The 26,836-nt window shown below is 39.6% G+C and overlaps 1 protein-coding gene across 2 annotated transcripts in view; it reads right to left on the bottom strand.

The window, feature by feature from the left end:
• Positions 1–26,836, bottom strand: part of ESR1 (estrogen receptor 1) — a 190,577-nt gene that overhangs the window by 16,943 nt on the left and 146,798 nt on the right. For both annotated transcript variants that reach the window (XM_007060337.4, XM_043543165.1), the window contains 2 exons: positions 17,723–17,861; positions 726–859 (listed from right to left, as the gene is read on the bottom strand). In XM_007060337.4, coding sequence (XP_007060399.2) covers positions 726–859; positions 17,723–17,861 — 273 coding nt within the window. The remainder of the gene's footprint in view (positions 1–725; positions 860–17,722; positions 17,862–26,836) is intronic.

Here is a 26,836-nt window from a genome sequence, read left to right as displayed (position 1 = left end):
TCATCACCTCCTGTCAGATCTTTTTAATACTAATCTTGACCCCCCCCCACTCCCAATCCATCGAAAATACTGCCCAAATCATCCTTCAGGTCTGTTGCTTTCAGTATATCAACTCCTTTTTGAGTCAATTCCCTGGCTCCTTTTTGTACTGAACAAGTTTACACTGTCTGTCTTTGCCTTAAGGCTGTACATCACAAATTCCCCGTCTAATTCTCTGATCCAACCTCTTTTCACATCCAACAACAACTGAAATCAAACAGGTTTCAGAGTGGTAGCTGTGTTAGTCTGTATCAGCAAAAAGAATGAGGAGTGTACACACACACACACACAACATGAAACGATGGGTGTTGCCATACCAACTCTAACGAGACAAATCAATTAAAGTGGGCTATTATCATCAGGAGGAATAATTAACGGTTTGTAGTGGTAATCAGGATGGCCCATTTTAAACAGTTGACAAGAAGGTGTGAGTAACAGTATGGGAAAAAATTAGCAAGGGGAAATAGTTTTTAGTTTGTGTAATGACCCATCCACTCCCAATCTTTATTCAGGCCTAATTTGATGGTGTCTAGTTTGCAAATTAATTCCAGTTCTGCAATTTCTTGTTGGAGTCTGTTTTTGAAGTTTTTTTGGTGAAGAATTGCCACTTTTAGGTCTGTAAACAGCAACAGTAATTGAATTACTACATTAAATAATAAAAGTGTTTATGTGAACATGCCACTTACCTGAATTGAGCAGGATGATTGACTTAAGGCACACAAATTCCTCCCCCTGGAGATTCATCACACGGAACCGAGCAGCAGTGGCCAGCAGCATGTCAAAGATCTCCACCATGCCCTCTACACACTTCCCTTGATTCCTGCAAGAATGCAACCACAGAGCAAGCTATTCACAGATTTATCCAAACAGCAACATGTTTTTCATCCCCAGATCCTTCCACTACAATTTGACTTCTTAACTATCAACTCCATTCTGATTGCATAGTGCTTTTACTCACTATGCTTACTGTGCACCAACGTGTCTAAGCAAAGTGGAAGGTAGTGGAGGATAAGGGCCAACATCCAAAGTGAAAATATAGAGATGTTTATTTTTCCAAAAGAGTTGCTAATTACTTAATGGTCTGTACACCAGTAGGAGTCATCATGCAGGTTAACTTCCTGTGAGCAAACCATCTTAAGAACAAAGATTTTTTTTTAAAGATATTTTCCTTGTTTCTTTTCCCCTTTATTGCTTTGATTCATTTGTCTTCTCTTTTTCTTTAATTTTTCTTTATGCTTCACAGTACTTCTCCCTAATCTTTTCCTGTTGGCATTATAAACTAGTATTCTGACATGTTATTCATATTTCTCTTACATTAGTGTAATGATTCAGGAGTCCCTTATTAGTTAATGGCACTCATGCCATGACATTATATGATTTTGTTTATCTCAAGACAAAGCTCAGTGATGCTGTAAAGCACCCAGCCAGCCCACTAACAATGGCATTTAATCCACGACCCACTGTTCACAATGACAGACTTTGGGCAATTAAATCAGGTGGTTCAGATGCAGTCAGAGTAGTAGTTATCCGAAGTGACTTTCCTTTATGGGATGCTATTGATGGTTGTTTGCATTTCCCTCACTCAGGTACAGCTGAGCTAATCTGAGTCAGGAGGAAGAATGTATGGAATTATACAGAGAACAGACATTCTCTAACCCGCTGGACCAATGTCACACCAGGTGCAATTCTACTGACCTAATGGCATGGCACCAGGGATGAATTTGGCCCTGTGAAACTAAGTAGTAATCTGTCATTGTTATAATGCTAAGAATTACTGAGTTTGCCACTAGAAAGGAAAATCCTTACCAAGTGCAAAAGGTGATCAGATAGTAAATACAAAGACTAATTTTTCTTATTCCTCTGCAGTTTAGTCCTGCAAACTCATTTTGGATTCTGCGAACTTCAAGAGGTTGTACAGGTGTAATTGATTAGAACTTTATTAAAAAAAAAGAAACTGATAAGGAACAAGGTCGAATAGAATCTTCAGATTACTATCTGTTAGCTAACTTGTCTGTGTAGTCCTAACAGGAATAAAAATAGGTAAAACTTATCTGAATGTATCAGAATTTAGAACTATGAGTGCTCATGTGAGCACATCTGTTGATTAAGAAGAGGTCAACTTTACATAACCAGTTTTTGAGTAAAACAGCATTTTAAAGATCACTACTACGGAAAACTGCAAAAAACATTTTAAATCATGTGTATATTCAAATATTACTTATTTCAATGCTCCAAGGGTAGACAAGACACTTGTGAATCTTCTAGTACCAAAGTAATTGCAAAGCAACATTAACTTCTTTCAGTGAAAGACAGTTTAAATGACAGTAGTTTCTCACCTACACCAATTAACACCGCAGTTTTCTGACATAGTAGGAGCTCAGTTACTATGGTGATAAGCACAGAATAAAATCCTAGATGGAAAGATATTCAAGTGGGTACTCAAAGAAAGAGACAGAATACTGAGGAGGGTTCAGTCTAAAATCAGTTTTCTTTAGTCTGTTTATTTACAATGCTCCAGCAGGATCGTGCCAAACCAACCTGATCTCTTTCTTTGAGAAAGTAACAGATTTTTTAGACAAAGGAAACGCAGTGGATCTAATTTACCTAGATTTTAGTAAGACGTTTGATACCGTGCCACATGGGGAATTATTAGTTAAATTGGAAAAGATGGGGATCAATAAGAACATTGAAAGGTGGATAAGGAATTGGTTAAAGGGGAGACTACAACGGGTCCTACTGAAAGGTGAACTGTCAGGCTGGAGGGAGGTTACCAGTGGAGTTCCTCAAGGATCAGTTTTGGGACCAATCTTATTTAATCTTTTTATTACTGACCTTGGCACAAAAAGTGGGAGTGTGCTAATAAAGTTTGCGGATGATACAAAGCTGGGAGGTATTGCCAATTTAGAGAAGGACCGGGATATCCTACAGGAGGATCTGGATGACCTTGTAAACTGGAGTAATAGTAATAGGATGAAATTTAACAGTGAAAAGTGTAAGGTTATGCATTTAGGGATTAATAATGAGAATTTTAGTTATAAGCTGGGGACGCATCAATTAGAAGTAACGCAGGAGGAGAAGGACCTTGGAGTATTGGTTGATCATAGGATGATTATGAGCCGCCAATGTGATATGGCCGTGAAAAAAGCTAATGCGGTCTTGGGATGCATCAGGAGAGGTATTTCCAGAAGGGATAAGGTGGTTTTAGTACCGTTATACAAAGCACTGGTGAGACCTCACCTGGAATACTGTGTGCAGTTCTGGTCTCCCAGGTTTAAGAAGGATGAATTCAAACTGGAACAGGTACAGAGAAGGGCTACTAGGATGATCTGAGGATTGGAAAACTTGTCTTATGAAAGGAGACTCAAGGAGCTTGGCTTGTTTAGCCTAAGTAAAAGAAGGCTGAGGGGAGATATGATTGCTCTCTATAAATATATCAGAGGGATAAATACCGGAGAGGGAGAGGAATTATTTAAGCTCAGTACCAATGTGGACACAAGAACAAATGGATATAAACTGGCCACCAGGAAGTTTAGACTTGAAATTAGACGAAGGTTTCTAACCATCAGAGGAGTGAAGCTTTGCAATAGCGTTCCAAGGGAAGCAGTGGGGGCAAAAGATCTATCTGGCTTTAAGATTAAACTCGATAAGTTTATGGAGGAGATGGTATGATGGGATAACATGATTTCGGTAATTAACTGATCTTTAAATATTCATGGTAAATAGGCCTAATGGCCTGTGATGGGATGTTAGATGGGGTGGGATCTGAGTTATCCAGGAAAGAATTTTCTGTAGTATCTGGCTGGTGAATCTTGCCCATATGCTCAGGGTTTAGCTGATCGCCATATTTGGGGTCGGGAAGGAATTTTCCTCCAGGGCAGATTGGAAGAGGCCCTGGAGGTTTTTCACCTTCCTCTGTAGCATGGGGCACGGGTCACTTGCTGGAGGATTCTCTGCTCCTTGAAGTCTTTAAACCACGATTTGAGGACTTCAATAGCTCAGACATAGGTGAGGTTTTTCGCAGGAGTGGGTGGATGAGATTCTGTGGCCTGCGTTGTGCAGGAGGTCAGACTAGATGATCATAATGGTCCCTTCTGATCTTAGTATCTATGAATCTATATGGAATTGAGGCAATGGGCTAAACTCAACCTTGGTGTCAGTGGATGCAACTCTGTTGAAATGAATGTTTGCATCTCCTTACACAAGAGATTAATTTGAACCAAGAAGTGGAGTTTTCAGTTGTGCTGGCCAGAAAACAAGAACTCTGTTTGGGGGCTGGGGGTGGGGGGTGAAATTGAGGTTTTGCAATTTGTTTTCATTCTGCGTTGAAACAAAACCATGACTTTATGAGATTTTTTTGGTGAAAAAAAAAAATAATAATAATAGAGACACACACATATACACACACCCATCTCAGAATAGCCAATGTCCAGGGCACTCACCTAGGATGATAGAACAAGGAGTAATGGTCTCAAGTTGCAGGGGGGTAGATTTAGGTTGGATATTAGGAAAAACTTTTTCACTAGGAGGGTGGTGAAACACTGGAATGCGTTACCTAGGGAGGTGGTAGAATCTCCTTCCTTAGAAGTTTTTAAGGTCAGGCTTGACAAAGCCCTGGCTGGGATGATTTAATTGGGGATCGGTCCTGCTTTGAGCAGGGGGTTGAACTAGATGACCTGCTGAGGTCCCTTCCAACCCTCATAGTCTATGATTCTATGATTTGCAACACTATGGCCTTAATTTTCAAACTTGTGTCTAAAAAGTACTAAATTCACATTTAAGCACCTACTGAAAAATTACCTGAATTTCACAGATTCTGAACACCTGCAGTTCCCATTTACTTCAATGGCAGTTGAGGATCCTACAGACTCTCCGAAAATCCAACTTTTTAAATTAGGTGTCAATGTGGGTTTAGTTGTCTAACTCTAAGTTCCCAGATTTGAAAATACTGGCTTATGAGACTTGTGCCTTATTCACAGAGGTTCCCACTGAAGTCAATGGGAGCTGCAGGTGCTTAGCAGTTTTGAAAAAAATCTGGCCCATAGTCTAATATTGCCAGGATGGCCAATGGGATCTTAATGCCCTTTGCTGATAAAATTACCCTGCTAAAGCTATAGGAGATAGATGAATTAATATCTGTTCCAGAAGAGAAAAGAAGAAACTTCTCTGCAGAGGACTCTGTGCTATTTGTTTGTTTCATTTCAGAGATCCTTTCAGTCACAAGGATTTTTAAAGTTTGACCAATTGTGCATGCATTAGAAGGCTTAGAGCATAAGACATTAATAAGACACTCATATGACAGAATTTATGGGGAAGAAATTATGGGATGTCTGTATCTTGGTTTAGGAAGGAAAGTGAAAACACCAATGAATATTTGATTATCCACTGACTTCCTGCCCACTCAAGATTGCTCTCCTCATCTTCAAGAACCCTCATGATCCCAATATATCTCCATGACTTCATCCCTCCCTATGCTCCCTGTCACACTTCCCAACATAACTGCACCTCTGACCCCTTCAATGCCTACTTGAGAGCACACCACTCAGCAATCACCTATCTGAGAGTAGAGTGCAACAATCCTCTCTCTTCAGACTGGGGACTTAGACTGTAGACTCCTACAATTCACTGTGATCACCTCACCATATCTGACCTCAGTTCAGCGCCTGCATTTCCACTCTTTCAGGGGCAATAATAGGGTTATCAATGACCATCAGCTCTGACAGAAAAGTGCTATTTGTTCCGAACAAAAGCAATTCAGAGAAATCATATCATAAAAAACAAACAACTTATTTGCATTTCTAGCTTACCAGGTGGTCAGCCATCTTCTACATGGAGCCCCTGATAGGATTAGTGTACTTCAAGCCCTCTCACAGGGCCTGTCTCTGGTCATGGACTCGTGCCAGTCCTTGGATCAAGTGTGAGTGACACCCTCTTTCTAAGTTAGGAATGTCACTTTATAAACTTTCAGGTATTTTGCATGTTAGGCCTCTTGAGCTATTTCCAGGGAATGAAACTTCAAAATGACTTGTTACCTACATTGTTTTCGGTATTGGATATTTTTGTTAATTACCCCTCATTGACTTTAGTTCCTGCCAGACACCTCCTTTATCTTGACCCCTTGAGACAGAAATCCAATCTCAATCACTTGTAAGCTCATAAATATGTATCAAACACATAAATGTTATAATAGTCTTTGCATAGACCGTATGTCTGTGGCATCAGTGTATCTCCTTATAATACACTTTGGAAAGATGCAATATTCAAAGTCTCATATATGTTACACCCCCTTTCTCCAATTTTGATTTATATCAGAGATTGCTCTTTTGCTGCTACCACAGCAATTATTTGGTGAAGTCTGCTCTCTTCCCTCCTGATTCCCCATCCCTTTTTCAAATGAAGCTCAAAGCTTCTACCTGTTCTGTGTTGCCCAAAATCAGGAAGCTGTAATTCATACTTGCACTCCCTATTACCAACCTTTCACATCTCTCATTTACTTTCCCCTTAGTATTGTGGCAGCTGACTGTTGCACATTGTGAGATATTGATACTGTTAACACATCCACTGTCAGAGGTCTCCTCTGTTGCCTTCCATTTTTCCAACAATGAATAAGAGTATTATCAAACATTTAGAGCTTGAACACTGATTTAAACCAGTGTAGGCTAAGTATAGCACACCATGGGACATGATGTCATCTTACCTGATCACTCTTGTTACAGTCTGTATGGTAACACCCATTGTTTCATGTTCTCTGTGTGTATAAAATCTCCCCACTGTATTTTCCACTACATGCATCCGATGAAGTGAGCTGTAGCTCACAAAAGCTTATGCTCTAATAAATTTGTTAGTCTCTGAGGTGCCACAATTACTCCTTTTCTTTTTGCGAATACAGACTAACACGGCTGCTACTCTGAAACAAGTTAAACTAAGCGACAAACTTGAAAGTCACTACTTGAACTCTCAAGTTGCTATTCTCTACATTGTCATCCCTACTGATTTTGTCAAGAGCAGTGAAAGCAGCAGTTGTCTGTTTACTCTGAAATGAGAGACCTTAATTGAGAGACCTCGTGGAGGTGGTTTTTTTGAGCTCTGGGAGAGCTCTCTCCCAGCACACTGCCATGACTACACAAGCCACGTTAAAGCAGTGGCACGGCAGCACTTTAGCGTTGCCAGTGTAGACTAGCCCCCAGTGTGAGGTATTTTGGTCAGATACTTATTAATCCCCAGTCTCACCTGATCCTTTATTGTTATACAATGGTAAAAAGAAGGATTTTAAGTGAGTGCTTGGAGAGGTTCATGGAATGATCTAGTTCCAGCATTTATTTATTTATTACTAGCGTTGAGCCTTTTAACCAAGTATACAAATACGCAGCCAGCACCTGAGTACAGAATAAAAGCCTTTACATCACCCTCTTTCAAGATGATTTCCTCTGCAAAGACAGTGGCAAAAGGTTTATATTTGGACTACTGTGGTTGGTGTTTGTGCTTCAAACTGGCACTGAGTGCAGATGTGCACAAAAATGAAAAAAAGGTAACTGAGCATGAACTTTTCATTTTTCAAAAAGCTCTTTAGTTTTGGTTCCAATTTAATTTTGGACAAAGATTTGGAGGGAATGGAGATTCTACTTTATCCATAGTGGTCTGTTCATCCCGAATACATTTCCCAATCCTTTAATACACCTTACTTCTAATCCTCACATTTCTATTTAATTAGAAATAAATAACAAATGTATTACATTCATCAGTCACATCCTATGTATGGAAGAGCTTTTTTTCCAGGGACACGAATATGGGTAGAGGGAGCCTGAGGAGATGCGGTGAGGGGGTCAAAGCTACTGGAAAGATATTTTCAGAACTGATTTTTCTCGGTATTTGTTGCTTTTTAATTTACTAGGGATTTTTTTCAGTTAATATCTCAAGCTCTAACAGCAGCTCTCTTTTGTTGTTCAGATACCATTAATATTTTTATCAACTTGTGCAAAAGCATGTGCCAATAGAGTCAATGTACGAATCACAGTCTAAGAATCACTAATAGTATGGTGATTAGAACTGGGCCCAAACTAATAGGTGGAATAAAGTCTGCTTGCCCCCAAATTGTGAGGAAGTTTAGTTTGGCTCTTTGCAACTCTAACCTTTTTCTCTAAGAGGCCAAATTGGAGCATCAGTTCCAAACTAACCTCAAACTTTGGAGATGTTTGGATTCAAACCCTATTTTGGATCTGAAAGCTTGGGCCCATTTTTAACTCTGCCTCAGGATGCTATAGTATGAGATTCATTTGGGGAATGTTGTGGTAAATATCCTTTAAGTTAAAAAGAAATAATTAACCTGTAAAATCCATCAGTATATTTATGTAGCAACTATCACTGTAGTAACTAGATGGCAAACACAGAAAATTATACAAGAGGATACACTAGCTGCAACCACCATAAAAGCACAGTGACTCATTCTCAGCCCAAATGGGAAATATCAAAACAGCAGCAGCAAAATGCATGAGGATTGGGAGCAGATGATAAAGCAATTCAGAACAGCCATAATGCACTATATTATTTGTAAAGGATGCAAGAGCGGTCTAATATTAAACAAATATTACATGTTATCTGTTTTGGTATCATTGTGGGGTTTGTTATATAATTACATGCGGTTAATTCAAGCAGGGCTTATTTGCATTTACACAGGAGACAACAGCATCAGATAGTACTTAAAGGATAATATGGTTGTCATTCACATTGAAGTTTTGAACTCTCATCATGGTGGGTTCAACTGTCTAGCTCAGGGGTTCTCAAACTGGGGGTTGTGACCCCACAGGGGTCATGAGGTTATTACATGGGGGATCAAGCTGATCACAATGTGGGGGTCACAAGCTGGTCACATGGGAGGTCACAAGCTGCAAACCTCCACCCCAAACCATGTTTCACCTACAGCATTTACAATAGTGTTAAATATTTTTAAAAGTGTTTTTAATTCAGGAGAGAGGTCACACTCAGAGGCTTGCTGTGTGAAAGGGGTCACCAATACAAAAGTTTGAGAACCACTGGTCTAGCTGGTAACCCCAGGAGGGTGGGAACCAAGCAAGAAAAACTGAAACCCAGAACTTGGGGCAGATAAAAGGACAGCCTCTGAAGACCAAGAGGGAGAGAGGAAGGCAGGGACTGCTGGGGAAAGGGTTGGGGTCTTGGATAAGCTAGGCTTATCTGAGCCATAAGGTAAGAGATGGATGCATGTAGACTGTTCGGTTGTGTGAAAACCTCTCTCTCTTTTTATGCTTTGTTCCTACTATTGAGAACAAACAATACTCTGTTTAAAAAGATTGTTTTGGGTTATTGTATTCACCACTGGTCACAGCTCCCAAGGAGAAAACTTGCAGTGGTTGAACCCAGTCAGGTCTGCACAGGGTACATTAGCGCAGGGGACCAGTCAATAACAGGAGAATTGTGGAATTCCACCCTGAGAGAAGTGAAGGCCTGTCATTTGAAAGGGTGCACTCAGGGACTAGAGAGTGATCCATGGGACAGCTAGCCTGAACCATTATTCTCCTTGATACTAAAGGAAAGGAATTTTATAGAAAACCAATAAACCTCTTTACTGTAGTAAGAATGAATTCCTTCATTACTGAAGTACAGGCTATGCATATTTCTGATCTACACATGTGGCATTATGCCCCACTGCAGTTCTCAGTAGCAACTGCCTCTTTCTTATAGCACTGTTCTGAAGAGATGTTAACATCCCACACAAAGGTTTGGATCAACTGTGGGCCATAACCTATGTGAATGCATTTTAATATCAGTTTAGGGATTAAAAATGTCTCTTACTGCAGAATAGGAATCCATACCTCATTAGATATTATGGAGATGAGTGCTTTACAAATGCAAATAAATACATAATTAATAATTTGTTTAGCAATCATTTTTCACTCAGTGGTAGCATTATTTGGCACTGCCATATCAGTGTTTACTCTGCTATACACTTAATTAATGGGAGAATAAAGCAAATGAGCATTGGACATGATCATTCCCCTCTATTCGGCATTGGTGAGGCCTCATCTGGAGTACTTTGTCCAGTTTTGGGCCCCACACTACAAGAAGGATGTGAAAAATTGGAAAGCGTCCAGTGGAGGGCAACAAAAATGGTTAGGGGGCTGGAACACATGACTTATGAGGAGAGGCTGAGAAAACTGTGATTATTTAGTCTGCAGAAGAGAAGAATGAGGGGGGGATTTGATAGCTGTTTTCAGCTACCTGAAAGGGGGTTCAAAAGAGGATGGATCTAGGCTGTTCTCAGTGGCAGAAGATGATAGAACAAGGAGTAATGGTCTCAAGTTGCAGTGGGGGAGGTTTAGGTTGGATATTAGGAAAAACTTTTTCACTAGGAGGGTGGTGAAGCACTGGAATGGGTTACCTAGGGAGGTGGTGGAATCTCCTTCCTTAGACGTTTTTAAGGTCAGGCTTGACAAAGCCCTGGCTGGGATGATTTAGTTGGGGATTGGTCCTGCTTTGAGCAGGGGGTTGGACTAGATGACCTCCTGAGGCCCCTTCCAACCCTTATATTCTATGATTCTAAGTCAATTTAATCAAATTTTTCAGTTTTATTAGAAAGGTCATATTTACTGTTCCATTGAGGTTGATGGAGTTTCAGCCCCCAGGGGTGAATTTGTCCTGAAGTGTGAAGGCAGCAAAGCATCTTTTCTAGAAGACTTCATTCATCTTGATGAGAGGTGATATTTAATAGATCTGTAGGCTAACAGGTGGCAGAAATCTCTACCCTTCCTCATACCTCTTCTATGATAATTATAATAAAACTGGGATAGCTATTGTGTTCAAAACAGGACAGCAGTTGACATAGTGGGCAGAGGGTATAAGATACTCTTATCAATGGTTTCTGCTGGTGAATCATATTTATAGACCTCTGGGGGGTCCTTTTGTTCTTAATAAAGGACCACCACCACCATCACTATGGGATTTTATTTATACTTCCAAGTTCTGATTTCAAATACACCTTACATAAAATCATAATGTCATCACCATAATATAAATAGAATATAAATACTCAAGATGATCCAAAACTCTAGATAGACCTTCTCCTGATTATTTTTAAACTTATTTGAATTGTGAAATTCCCTTGAAAAGTGTTCACTGTGGCTTGTAGAGACCCCAAATTCAAGTAAACAGAATTGAAAACTCCAGAAAGAATTGCAAGTCTGACACTTAAAATGCATGTTTATCTAGTTCTCCATAGCCTATAACTGCAATGTAATAACAAGCCTCAAAGTATATCAATAAAGCAAAAAGTGGAAGAGAATTTAGTCATTTTCTGCATTTTATTAGCTTTCTGCACGCTACTGCACTCAGCTCTGTTAAATAAGTGACTTGTTTACAGACTGGTTGTTGGAGGTTTGGTTTCCAGAGTGGAACACATCGCTGTCATTGGTCAATTGAAAATAAAAACTATATATAGATTTAAAAAAAAAAATGTTTTTGAAATGCAGCAGTGGATTTAGTTAGTGTTTATGTGCTTGCTCCCTTGGCAATAAATACAAATAGCATGTCATTAATTAAATGCTTTGAATCAAAGCTCTGTATCCACCCTGCTTCTATTTTTTCTAATAAACTGATGGTAAATTGGAGCAACCATATTTATGTTGTTTTGCTGTCCCTTTACTCAAGGGACAGAGTTATTAAGAGTGTGATGTCCTGAGGCATTTGACAGGTTTCAGAGTAGCAGCCGTGTTAGTCTGTATCCGCAAAAAGAAAAGGAGGACTTGGGGCACCTTAGAGACTAACAAATTTATTTGAGCACAAGCTTTCGTGAGCTACAGCTCACTTCAAGTAGCTGTAGCTCACAAAAGCATATGCTCAAATAAATTTGTTAGTCTCTAAGGTGCCACAAGTCCTCCTTCTCTTTTTGAGGCATTTGAAACATTTTACGAGATGTGAGGGACCAGCTAAGCATCCTATAGTCCCTTTCTGATTTTATTCTATTGTGCTTAGCCTTTTATTACAGACTCATTGCTATAGAATCTGAGTACCTGAAAGCACAACATGCACAGGAAACTCAATAAGAGACAGTTTTCAGATATGATGGGACGTTTTCAAACCAAAGCCATAAAAGCTAAATAAGAATGGAAACTGTTCACCTGCACTCAGCTGATGAATGCAGCAGATATTTATGCTAGTCATCAAATTATTTGATTCAACCATAGCTGGGAGTTAAGCAGGATACCCAACCAATGCCCTCTGCCATTGCTCAACAGAAGGGAGTGAAGAGAGACCTTTGTGGATCCCAGGAATAGACACAGAGAGCAAAGAAGGCCCAGAAGATGCTGGACATGCATTTGTCCTAAACACACCAAATGGGACCAGCAAGCCACTGGGTTTCTCCCCAGCAGAACAAAAGTAGGCTGGTAGAATAGCTGGGGATTGCATAACAGTATTATGTATGGTTATCCATTTTTGAAGTAATGATGATAGGGTCTGGCACACTTACATGTAATTAAGAAATATTAATGCTAGGTTGTTGCCTTATTAATTAATTTCAAGATTATTATTGTTTTCCTGGTAATTCTAGCAGCAAGACAGGAATTGAAAGGGAAAGACCGGCATTTAGGCCAGCAGCTTAAAAGGTTGCCCACTCCCTGGAATCAACTCCAGCTGGGGAGTGCTACTTCTGTGAGCATGGATGGAGGTACTCTACAGCCAGACACCCATCCACAACCCTTCTATTGGTATCTGGACCCTGTTGCTCTGCCCAGTCATCCTCTCCAACAAGAGACAGAAGGAACAAGGCTGTTGACGCTGCAGGTCACATGATGTCAGAGGCTAATATTCAGCTAAATTTAGGTACATACCTGGAGCTTAATACAGCACTACCAACATGGTAGAATCATAGGCTTAGATGACATGAACCAGTGGTCTGAATTCTCCCTTGCCATCTCTTGATGACTTGGGGGGAAAGACCTCAGTGGCAGAGCATATTTGCACAGAAACACCTACTTTGCCAAGGTATGCAGCAGAACGTTTTGCCAAATTGTGGCTGTTTTGGGTTAAAATTAACTTAAGTCTTGGTTGCAGGGATTAGGAAAAGTTATTATCCTTACTGTATGACTAAAGGACAGCAGAACTGTATTTAATATGCCCTAGTTGAGGGGCAAATAATTACCACCCAAGATACTGTGGGGCAGGTGTTTACTTACTGCTTGTATACTTTTCTATCACTGTTGCTGTGTTTTTCCTAATTGATGCTGTGTTCCCTCTCCTCTTAATAAAAAAAGTTTTGTTTTTTTTTGTTATGCACAGACTTAGTGCTGGAGAGAGGGGAAGAATTTTGTCTTAGAGTTGTACCAGAGTGGTACTTACTGTTCTTGAGCTGGTTCCGTCTTGTAATGTTACATTTCCCTCCCAAATGACAATGAGCTAGGGGTCAGATCTAACAAATTTCAGTCCTGGACTAGTGACATCTTTAAGATCTATTTTCTTGGGCACCATCCAGACTAGCAACATCTGCCTTGTCCTGTGGAGAGCTAAGCATCTCCCCTTTTCAACAGCTGAAAGCATTTGTTTCTAGCCAGGCCTGTTCATGAGATATAGTCCTAAAAACAGCATATCATTCAGAAGAACCATGTACATGTCATATGACTTTTTGTGAAGTGTGTCTATTTTTCTACTTCACAATAAGTATTAACTGAGCTCCTCTAAAGGGGTCAGCTATCACTTTAAAATTGCACTTATTGTACCAGTCTTTCCTATTATTTTAACCCTTATAGAGATATCTGTCTCATTCGTTACACTATCAACAGTGCAACAACAGAAACAGATTCTTGTTTGTACAATTGCTTCCTAACTTCCAAAAATAGCCTTCTTTGCTCTTAAAGTCTATTGCTATTGCTGCCCGGGGGTGGCCAGGGAAATGGCTCATGGGAGCGATCCACCCAGGGAACGAGGACAGAGAAGAAAATGTTACCTGTCAATACAGACCTCCTCTTCCCTGAATGTTTCCCCTCAGTTCCTCCTCCTCTCCAATTAGCTAAAGGGAGGATCAGAAGTACTTTGGCTCTGCTCTCTATTTTGTAAATGTTTCTCTGCAATTTTCTTAGAAAAATATCAAACGTAGAGCAGATGGATTCTTGGAAGGCAGGTATGTACTTTACATTGTATTTTCCCCAATAATATTCTGTATTTTCTTTCCTGAAGTAATAAATTATACTGCTATTGTGCAAAGACTTAAGGACTATTTTAAAATTTTATTCTGTTCTCTTGATTTTTTTGTCCACTATAAGCACTGGTGGAAATCTAAGTTTAAATGAAGAGATAAATTCCTGCTCCCTGTACAGAGAAACTGTTTTATACATTTCCTAATGCCAAAGCACACAGAAAGATGATGTGCTTCAATGGAAATTTAAGCAGAATAGGGCTATTTCTGAGGCAACAAATATATCTTTTTCCTGTTCTATTTCATAGTTATTATACTATTATATATTAGTATTTATACTGAGCTGCTGCTTAAAAGTACAAAAAACAAAACCTTGTTTCTTGCAGATTGCTCAGTGCTAATCCTCTGGTTTGCATCAATCCTGTTGGATCAAACTTCATAGAGCAAGGCTGCTCCAAAGGCATGCAACAATTGGATGATGCTAATAATGTTCTATGCAATATGGAATAAGCTTGTGGAACTTATCAGCACAGGAAATTATTGAGGAAAATACATTAGCAAGCTCTTCTTTAAATAGTTTTGGTGGATTGTGATCCAATCCAGCACCCAGGTATTCACACCCTACACACTATTGTAACGATCTCGGTACAAAATATTCCTTGTGAAGTATCATTTGAAAACTAATAACTCACTGATCATTAATAGTCTTGTTTATTAAGAGATCTGGATATATGTGGGAATTATGACTAATATGTATTTAAACACCAGGCATGTCAAGGGGAGTTAGGAAACAGGTCTGTATTAAACAAAGGAATGTGGGTTTACCTCAGTTTACATACAAGCAGTAATCAGGACTATCAAGACAGCAGAGGGAGGAGATTGCAGGAAACAGAACAATCTGCATTTTAGCAAACACTAGCGGGGTGAGGGGGAACAGCACTGAGTTTCCTTCACCACCAGACTCCATGTCACCTTCCTTACAGATTGAATAAACTTTACTTTGAGGGGTAACCTTCAAAACAATCCATTTCAAAGGTTCACTGGATTTTAAAAGGAAGGGGCAGAAAACACTAAGTGATCTCTTTCACCTAAGATGACAAAGGAACCAGAACTTTGGGGCTTCTGGAGGAAATCCTGACCCGGGTGGAGAAATCAGCCACCAGCTTATCTTGCTGGAACACTATGGGTCAGAAAACCCATATGAACAAAGCCTGTACTTTGCTAAATTAAGTTTTAGACTTTGTGACAAAGCTCTGTCCTTGTCTCCATGGGTCCTGCGTTTCCTGGTGGATTTCGCTAGCCTCAGAGGCTCACTGTGACCCTCCACAAGCCTTCCCTCTCTAGAGACAAGGGTCACAGTCTACTGAGCCATTTTCATCATAAGCCAGCGAGGGAGGTGAGGAGAAGCTATCCTCCCTTGCACAGTTTCTGTTGTCTCCCAGTCTCAGTGATTAATGGAGGGGTGCAAAGGGGGGGAGCCTGGGCTCGCCCTCTACTCCGGGCTCCAGCCCAGGGACCCGAATAGTATCAGCTATGGTAGCTGACCTTTTAGAAACGTGTTCCAATCAACCTAGCGTTCTCCCTGCCTTCTGGAAAGTTCTTAATTGGCCACAGGTGTCTTAATTGACTTTAACTTATCCTGGTACCAGGGATTTGTTTAGCCTGGAGCTAATATATCTATCTCCCACTACTTTTCTATAGCCATCTGGCCTTGCCCCATCACAACTTTCAGATGCATGTTTTCACTTTTCATTGCTTGCAACCATTTCTAACTTTCTCTTTTATACTTGGTCACTTAAAATCCTTCTTTCTTGTTGGTAATCAACTTGTTTTACTATTAATCTCAATGAACAGCACTGTTGTTAAGTAAAAAGGAATGTTAACTTCAATGTGACAAGCTGTTGGGTTTTGTCCGTTTAAAAGAGCAAACTGATCTCTTTATTCATCTGAATGTTGCAGGAGAGGGCTGGACACTGCAGAAAACACGGGTCTGGGAAAGTGTTGCAGTCACCTGTTAACATCAGCCAAGTTGGGTAAAGACAAGAGTGTGTCTGTGATAACAGCTGGCAGGCTGTTGGTTTCAAAGTAGTTGAATCAGAGCTGTACAGCACACAGAACATGAAGCGCGTGCTGGCTGTCTGTGTGACCTAGGCAGAGCGCCAAAACTAGCAGAAGCATTTTGGGGCACTCAGGTTTATAATGCAAGGTGTGACACCACCTTTCACTGGTCTGAACTGCTCACCAGAACATGACATGTATATTCTAATGTTAGTTGTGGTGACTATAAGATTATAAGTTTGAGAGTCTGTTTCTCTTCTCATTCACTTTTTTCAGGTCTTTGTATCTTTCTTAAAACATTCCTTTGGGGTTGAAACATGGTTGTTTTCATGAATATAAGGAAAGCACTTGAATTTACAGTACATTAGCTAGGATAAGTTTTAAGAAGTGTCAATTCTCTTGCTTCAGTGCATGAAATTAATGCCAGCCGAAATCAACAAGAAATTCCCCACTTCTATAGAATTGTATTGCACAAGTAGATAGTTGTTTTTCCATCTCCCTTTGAAGTATGTAGTAAGAGACACTAAGTTTCAGGATGCTGGATTTGACAGGGTACTGATCTGTTTTTCTATAGCATTCCTGGGTTGGACCCTCCAGTCCAGCCAAGATGAGCCCAGAACAAGAGAGTAAAGGTGTGTGAGAGGGACAGGGTTGGGCCTGCTTTAAACCACTTTACAGCTCAGACCCATGGAACAAATTAGAACATCCAGTGAGCTGTTTTAATTATGCTGCTGCCCACAGTCCCCAAGGAGACATTTGGCAGTCAAAGTTGGCTGAACCCCCAGTCACAGCTACTGTCATCTAACATGCCTTCCACACCTGGGATAAAGAAGAAGATAACATAGGAGATGCTGCAGCAGCTCTATCACCCAAGTATTCCCCTATACTGGATAAGTCCTCAAGCGGTCAATTAAGACAGCTTTTGGATTGCTTGGCACAGCCAGACTAGCACAAAGCAGAGTGAGGTCTAGCATATGGTTTTACTCTACCGTGGAAAAGTAGTCTCCTCTGAAATGGCAAGTGGCAGCCGTTTAATTGCACATAGCACTAGTATACAACTGGCTGAAACTTCAGGGGAGAATTTTTAGTAAGCAGAAGTAATAAACAAAATGGCTTCTGGTCAGGACACTGGATTCAGCGTCCTTACCCTTGCCAAAAGCGCAATGGACTCTTTAAGGACTACAAATGGCAAGTACCTTAGTTTTCTGCCTCCTTTGAAAGAAAGCACCTGCAGCAGGAGAGGACCTTCTAACACCATACTAGCTCACCACTAAAAGTGCCATTTATTGAATCACCAACACCAGTTCCAACAACACCTTTAGTAGCGTTCTTTAGCGGTCCCTCTTTCAATACAAACTAGGCCAGTCCTGCTTAGTTTATGAAATGTGATGGGATCTCAGAATCAGGTGGGATGGCTGGAGGCTAAAATGACTGAAAGTGGTAGAGATACATTCATTTAAATAAATAATAAATAATAAGTAGACTAACCTGTCCAGTAATAGATTAGGTGCAAATAAGAGTTTTCCTGGATGTTCCATTGAACGCCAGACTAAGCCAATCATCAGTATCTCTAACCAGGCACATTCCAGTAGATGTACCTGATCATGGAGTGTTAAATCCACAAACCCTGAAAAAATAAACAGGTTACAGGAGAACCATACTCTGTGTGAAAATAATAATTAAATATTTCTGTTAGTAAACCAAAGTATTTAGAAAATCAGACAACAGGATGTGTTAGAAGGCTTTGGGGTTGGGTTCTAGATGGTCTGAATTAAAAAAAAATAAAAAGTTAGTTCCTTGTTTTCGTGTCTGACATAGCTACATATAGCAGTTATCATTTTTACCATCCATTTAGAAAATATGACAAATAGGCAAAACTGACTAATAGTATGCGATAATGGCTCTAATCACCAGAACCTAGAAAATTATGAACTTCATGGTAGAAAAAAATGTTGTATGAGCTCTGGAGCAACTAAGCACCTTGTAAATGTTGAGTCTGTGCTTTTGCCTGACACAGTGCTACAAATATATTAGCAAGTACTTGTGAAAGCATAACTGCAGCTCCTGGATGCAACAATTTTCTTTTGTAGTAAGTTAGTCCCTTCACCAGAGATATTGCAGTCTGTCTCTTACGACATGTTTGTGCAGCACTTGGTGCGATGGAGACTGATATGGAGACTGGCTTCTGAGTGCTACTTCAATACAAATAAATAAATAATAAAATACATAATAGAGAAAATGTCAGTAAGGAAATAAAAAAATAAATGGTAAAGAAAAAAAGCACATTGTCTGGGTAGCCAGGGGATATACTAATGAGATACACAGCCTTTCAACTCCTATGGCCCTGATTTAGTTACATTGATGTAAAGCAGAATTAACTTCAATGTAGATATACTGGTGTAAAACCAGATTAGGCCCTATGTCACTGGTCGGAAGCAAAGTAGTTGCTTAGAGCAGTGTTTCTCAATGACCAGTCCGTGGTCCGAGATCTCCTTGGCACAGTTTAAGAAGGCAGCAAGCCAGTCCCTAGTAACAAAAAGGCTTAAAGAATGATCTTCTGCTTTGGTTGTCTGCCATTATCATCTGGTTGCCGAGTGAAATGAGTTGGTAAGAGTAATAGCCGTACACAGATGTTTATATCAAAACAATCGCACCCAGCTATAATCATCACAGTAGATACACCCAAACTTTACTGAGTATGGAGATTGAATCATCTCACTCCTAGAAGTTGTCTCTTCTAAGGTTGCAGTAAACTGGTAGGGCAGTGAGGAGAAGCATCCACTACTATTGCCCTTGCTGTACGTGTTCTGTGGCTAGAGGACTTCAGTTTTCAGGTCTGACAATTGGGCTCGTTTCATAAGCACTATATTCAGTCCAAAGGAATAAATAACGTATTGGTTGCATAATATAACCTACTAGATGAGACAAAACATATGCTGGAAGTTATAAAGATACACAACAACATGAACTGAACAAAAAGAGACCATTTACAAAATAACATATCTATATATGCTTCATTAAAACGTTTGTAGATTCCGAGGCCAGAAGGAACTAGTGTGATCATCTAGTCTGATCTCCTGTATAACACAGGCCACAGAACTGCCCCAAAATAATTCCTAGAGCAGATCTTTCACAAAAACATCCAATCTTGATTTAAAAATTGCCAGTGATGGAGACTCCCCAACCTTGGTAAAATTTCCAGTGGTTAATTACCCTCACAGTTAAAAATGTGTGCCTTATTTCTAGTCTGAATTTGAAATTCCGGTCTGAATTTATAGAGAGATATTGATAATATACAAAATACATAGAAATTCTCTTGAAACAAATGTTATTTATCATTTTTATATAGTTCTCTCCAATACAATGTAACTCTGATCTGAACACTTGAACCATACTGCTGATCTTTACCACTGTGAAATATTTTTAAAGATTTTATAAATGATTCATACTTGCACATTAAGGCACACAGGTTACATGATAAACAGCCTTATTAACTACGTAAGTGTTCTTGGCTTTCAGATAATATTCTCAGTAGAAGTAAATGAATAATTTCTAAGTAATATACTGTATGTAGTCAGTAGCATAGAATTGGTTTCTCTCTCTCTTCACTACATTGAGATGTCTAAGAAACTCGCATTGTATTTAACTCCATGTTTCAAACTGTTTGTTGTGTTAAAACTGTGGTTTTGAATTACTACATAAAATAAAGAGGAGAAAGAACAACAGATATGGTTCATAGAAAATAAAAAGTATGTTCTCATCTTTCCCTCAAAGCACTGACCTATGGATTTGTATGTAATGCTGTTGAGTGTTAAACAGGTTAAACAGGTTTGTGAGCTGCATCCTACTTAAATTGTTGGTGAACTTGATTATATAGAGGTCCCTTTCAGATATGACAAACGGGGTGAAGTGGGCCAGCTCAGCCAGCTTGGTATGCTGCGCCTGTTTTGGAGGATGGAATCTTGGGTCTAAAAATCTAAGCTTTCGTTTTTTTAAAAAAGTACGTTTCTCCCACTTTGAACATTCTCTTTGCAAGCATCAACTGTGCACTGATACACTGATGTCTGCCTGAATTTGTAGACAGCCTAAAACAGTAGAGCTGAAGCCTAAACATGAACACTGTTAACTATCACAGTGCTAATCAAAGCATGCAAGAACGAACACAGATAAAGATAACCTGACGTCACTGCATGCAGAGTATGCAAGGAAGAAGAAGAATGGGCAGACTATGAAAACTACCTAGTGTAAGTGGCGTGTCTCATTTTAGTGCCTCCGGCTGGTGGTACTTGGGTTGTAAGCAATAACTTGGAAGAGGACCACTACTTTTCTTTTCCAGTTTACCCCCCTGATTACCATTATTTCAAATTCCCATTCAGCATATTAAAAGCCAATTATATCGCTACCGTTTCACGCTGTCCCACAATGGAATGCTTCTAAGAAAAAGAATATGCTGCAGACAATTTGAATTTTTTACAATTGTCCTAATCCACTACACTGTAAAACTGTGGTAGTTTTACAGGACTTTGAATGCCAGATTTTTGGCACTCCTGTAAAGCCAGAGCCATATTTCACATTTGGATTCAACCTAAAAGCAAAAACAAACAAAGCCACCACTTCCTTTTTGAAACTCAGCAGAGTAATAAGTTAAGTAACAACAATAGCATCTCACATAGCTCTTTTCATTCCAAACGTTCCCAAATCATTTAATAAAACATAAGAAACAACTTCACCTACCTCAGAAATACAGCCATTGCTATTGTGGAACACAGTTATTGCTTAGGAACAGAGTAACTAGAAATGAGCAAACGTCATGGAACTTAAAGTTTTGTGAACTGTTTATTGGGTTTGCAAAATAGGAGTTGTAAGACTTTTCTTCCTGTTATTCCCACTTATTTTATTCAATTTTTAAAAAAACCCAAACCACATGTTTTTCAAATGAAAGGGAGGCCTCTGCTAAGAGTTAGTGATAGAAAACAATGTCTCAATGCTAGACTGCCCTTTATAGAGCGTTTATTTTTTTTCCCCATTAGAATTTCTTTTTCTCTGATCCATTTCTCACATGCTCTGTCTTTGTTTTTCACTCTGCCTATTTTCTGCTCGATTTTTAACCCTATTTATTCCACTGGCTGTGTTTTGCTCCCCCTTTGCTCCCCCATCCGCACATCAGAGCAATAACATTCAATTTTGAACTGAATTTTGAAACCCAAAAAGGACAATTAGGAAAAAAGTTTGCTTATCCCTAGCCTCAAGTCTACATGACATTTAAAGACAGGAAGCAACAAAGTGCTTACTAAATAAAGCTCTTTGCCAGATCTATAGATTGGGATACTGCATTACTTTTTTTCATTACCGGCACTCAAAATGTATGGCGTACATTTGTAAAATCCCATTTTTGGCTACATTAATGTTGTTGAAGTCTGAAAGTGAAATTCTTCCAGATTCTAAATATCTCGTTTTGGTGCTTTAAAAAACAAACAAACCGAAATAAAAAAAACCTCTCCACTGCTGACAAATTAATAATAAGCTATAAAATCAGTCCAGTTCTGACTGCAAATAGAGCTGTCACAGGCTCCAGTTGACACAGACACACATAGTCCATACGCTATCAAGTAGAAGGCAGCAGTATATGTCACATACACCAGCTGATATGTTATACCTTACACCAGAGAGCAGGAGGCAGAGCATGTTAAAGCAGCTGCAAAACAATAGAGTGGAAGCAATACAATATTCCTTCACTGACAGACTGGAAAAAATGGAGTAAGACTGTGGAATCAAAGTTTGCAGGTCCCACCAACTGAAAACAGACAGAGAGTAGCCATACATGATGGGAGGAAGTACATACCTCTGTAGACTCTCATAACCTTCTCTATTTAGCATTTGGAGCATTGCTACTGGAGGAAGTGTCACCATGAAAAGTATTTCAAGGTAGTTGGGAAGGCACCCAACCATTTCAGTGGCTGCTGGGGTAGAATTTATTCCCAAGCTGACTTCATGGAAGATGCTTGTGCACAAAGTTGTTTTGTTTTGACACAGCACTATGTAGTGCCCAATTGGTTTTCATTTATTGTTACACTGATGCATTCACATTCATTTAAATTTGATTCAGAATAAGAGAAATAATGTGTTTGCTGAACTGCGAGTGCAAGAAACTCTTCCACTGTTCCAAATTCCTTGACAAAGGGCACTTGTCTGTGTGTTTAAGGGACAACAACCACTTGTATGTTGGAACACCCATCTCCACTATCAGGCTTGCAGGTGAGTTTGTGCTTTTCTGTTGGAGCTTTTCTGATACCTGCATCTTGCTTTTCAACAGTGAGGGTGTTTTAAACACAAATGTGAAGCAATCCAGCCAGGAGCTGGTTATTAAGAGTCCAATCCACAAAACCAATGGATTCAGATTTCTTCAGCGTTTTATACAAAACCATCCTCCTATTCAAGCCAGTGGCAAAACTCCAATCAGTTTCAACAGGGAAGGATCAGACCCTATGCATTCATTATAAGACACTATTGACTTGCTTTACATCATTTGTATTTACAGCCCCCTCAAGGTCTGACAGACAACATGTTATTAGGAACATCTTTCTCCATTACTGCTTGGTGGAGGGGGTTGCAGAAAAGGGTATTAAACTTTCAAAAGATCTGCATAATTACAACATTATAAAAATGATGCAGAAGGAGCTTTCATTTATTTACTTATTTTACTTTTAAGGGGTCAGTAGAGGAATTTTTCCAGTGTGGCCTATGGAAAAGCTAAATTAGATAATACCTTAGAGAAACCGTGGATGAGTTATCGTCACTAAGTACAAGAGGTTTAGACTTGAAAGCATATGGGCGCTCTTCAAACCTAAATGCCCTCCACAGAAGGCCTTAAAAGTAGTGTGATAAGATTATAAGATTCCATAATTTTTTCAGCTATCCTTCACTTCTTCTGAAGATTGTGGAGAGTCTGCTATTTGGGGAATAAAGAAGGGGGAAAATGAACTAAAGCCATACAAACAAGGCTCTTGGTCTACATATGCAAAAACAATCCCATTCATTGCTTTCGCACCAGAAGGAGGATCATTACAGTGAACTTCTACCATTTCTTAAAAAACAGACCAAGGCTCAGCAGATGAAATGTATAAACTTTCTCTCTCAGTAGGAAACAATACTAATAAGTCATCCTCAGTTTATACTCTGATGCAATTATAAATATATCTGCTTTTCTTAATTTTTATATCATGGATCATCATCACAGTCTCTAAGGTACAGATGTTAGTTAAAAATATTGCAAGTGTGTGACAGCTGTCACATTAACATAAATATCCTGAAGACTCATACTCCACTGGGGGAGAGAAAAAGGCAAAGCAAAGCAAAGAAAAAAAAAACAACACACTCACATACGAAGTTTCAAGCAGACCTTAAAAAGACCAGCCTTTAGCCTCATCCCTCAGTTCATACAATATCACGTTAACGGTCTTGTGAGTTCTTGTTAAAAGAAATACATTATTTGCAGTTCTTATTTTTTCTCTTCCATAACTTATCCAGTAATGCTGAAGGTCAAACTTTATTCCTATCCCCAGGATCCATCAATCCATCTTCTAGAACATATCACTCTGGCTCTTCATTCAACACAGTGTTATTTTTTGGGGGGTCAAGAACAGATATAGACAAAGTGATTTGAATAAAGTAAGAATCTAAACCTTTGCCCAAAACCTGAACCAAAACTTTGGTCTTCTTTTTTCCCTTCTAATTAATGTTTCTATTTTTTATGGCCCCTGCCTTTCCAGGCTCTAGCCAGGCCAAGAACTGCTAAAAATTTCACAATTCACTATTTCTAGCCCAATGAAAATGGGAAATACGACAAATATTTTCAGAAACCCTACTCTTCTGAGATTTTCAGCCAGTTTTGCATTCCTAAAGAGTTTTGGATTGTTCAGGTCCTTAGGCAGGAGGAGCGAACAGTGTGTGCAACTTAGGTAAGTAATCACAAAGGAACTATTTTGGAATCTTCTGGCCAGTTTTCTCTCATCTCCCAACACAGTTTGTAGCAGAGGGTGCACTAAAACTACACTTGCCTGCAATACTCCCTGAATAGGCCATTACACCATCAGGGAACACCAAATTGCAGTATGCTCCAGCTCTAGCAGAATGCCAGCCAGGGATTCCTCCAGAGTAGTTTACCACTTAGGGTAGCTTTTTGGCCTCTTTGCCAAACCACAGCAAGGCAAAGGACTAGTATTAGACCAAAGGTGTATATCTGAGCAGAACCAAATATCCAACCCCTTTGGGTTTTCCACTCACTAGCCAAGAAGTTTTTCCCTCACTAGGATTCCAACATTAATATCAAAAGTAAATAAAGATCCGTCAATGGCTTCCAACTTCACTGGATTCTAGAACTGTAATTTCTTGGGCACTGGTGTTCACTAATAACTCCTGGAAAAATGTCAGAAGCAGCAACATTTCTGGTGAGTGAAGGGAACAAAGTACTGGGGAGTCAACCTTTCTAATGATAGATAAACCCTCTGTTGCTCTGGCTGAGATGAAGTATGTTGTCCCACCATCTCCCAACCTGCTCCGCCTAAGGCCAGGAAGTAAAAAGAAGTACATAAATTGTCCTCAGTCTGTAGGCTGCCTCAGTTACTGGTGTGAAAGAAGGCAAACAGGCAACTTTTCATCTGTAAATTAGACTGCAATGGGCATAATTTCTAATGATCAAAGAGCCATTCAGTGGGCCATAAAAAAAAAAGAAAAGAAAAGCAATTAGGAAAAAATTATTTAAAATAATCTTTGTATCCTTTTTATCATCTTCCGCTTGACTGCTGGACATCGTCCCTTGCTTATTGCTGCTCCAGGCCATAATCCATATGAAAATATTGCACCAAACCTTCCCCAAATTAATGACATATGACAGTTCAGATTTCATCTATCATCTGCTGTATCAAACCAAATTCTCCTTTCTTTGAGGATCCATGCAAGACATGGGATTTTTATACAAGAGACAAAAATTCTTGATTTTGTTCCCTTTGTATAGAACTTTCTAACCAGCCCAATATGAAATACTTAAAACAACCTGTGTTCATCTTCACTATACTAACATAAACACTTAAAAAACCCCTAACAAACAACAAAAAAAACCCAGGAAATTCAACGGTAAAGCTGCCCCTCTATCCCAAGCCCATCCCACTGTGCCCAAGCTACGCAACAGGACCTGCTGAGACAACTTAATATAGAATTTCCTGGCTTTTGTCTATAAGGTCTTCAAATCAACAACAAGAGGTCTCTTATAATCCATACACTGTAGAAGACATTACCATCCAGGGACTTCAGAGAAATCTGAGATATGGTCAATTTTTCACATACTTTGGTATTCATTATAACTAACTATTGTTATTTGCAGCATTGAAAGTTTTGAAAAACAGCATTACACATGAAGAGAAGCTGCCTTCTACTCATTTAACAGTAATTCAACCCTTCAAAATCAGGTACAAAAGGCATCCATCTACATTGGGAACAAAGCTCTACGGAAATGAGGCAGATACACAATGGTGCAGGGAGGAGGGGGAAGATGGTTATGAGGTAACATCCCTCAACGAGTAGCTACCATAGCCCCAGCACAAACATGAAGAAATGGTGATAGATTATATAGTCTAAAATAGATCTAGTTAGATGAATCGACATCCTGGGAAGAACTACTCTCACAGCAAGCCCCTCTCTCAGGAAAAAGTGAGCAAAAGGTAAAAATAGCATTGATTTCTGTTAAACACTGGTCCACATTGAAGGATTCACATAGCACAAGCACCAGTGAGGGGACCAACTTCAGCAAGGCAAGTAAACCAGCTGTGCCAGCAATGGCCCAGGAACCATGGAGACAGACGAGTGATCCTTGCCTGGGGGTAGGAACAATGACCATCAGAAACCTCACCACCTTCCCCTCAAGTGTAAGGCACGTTTCTTTGACCTTGCCTTCTGTAACGTACATACGTAAGAGCCTGCATATTTTAAAAAAAATAAATAAATCTTACCAAAACAGGACATGCCTCAGCATACCTTTCTCCCTCCGGGGAGAGGCTGAGAACAAGAACAGAAGTTTTTTAATGCATTACTGGAAGGTGCTCAGATAGTCCCTTGATGAGCATGGTATAAGAACCTATTCAGAACAGAACAGAAACAAAACCAGCTTCAGTTCTTAAAAGGAGATGTGCTAGGAGAAGATAAGCTCCAATCGCTTTAGATAATTTTGATTTTTACACATTGCTTTCCCCCTCATGTTGTATATTCTCTACCATGAATTGCAATGCCTTGAGGCAGAGAGAGTTTTCCTGTAAATGTTGTACAGCATCAAATACACTCCCAGCACTCAAATACATACAGAATAATTATTATTATTGAAGGTCAATAGTGGCTTTGAAGTTATCAACAGTGGTCTTCTTAGCGTATGCTCAATGTGCCTCAGGTGGCACATGACCAGGATTAATCACCGAATTTGGTCTGCTGGTTGGATCATTAGCTTCCCCGGCCCGGTCACTGTTGGGGAGTGCAATGTGAACACTGATCCATGCGCCACAATCAATGGTGGTAGGGAGATACTGAAAGTGCAGACTCAGATTCTAAGGCAAGGGT

Source organism: Chelonia mydas, chromosome 3, assembly GCF_015237465.2.
Source record: "Chelonia mydas isolate rCheMyd1 chromosome 3, rCheMyd1.pri.v2, whole genome shotgun sequence".
In the NCBI taxonomy this organism is placed as follows: Eukaryota; Metazoa; Chordata; order Testudines; family Cheloniidae; genus Chelonia; species Chelonia mydas.
This window is presented reverse-complemented; position numbering and strand designations above follow the sequence as displayed.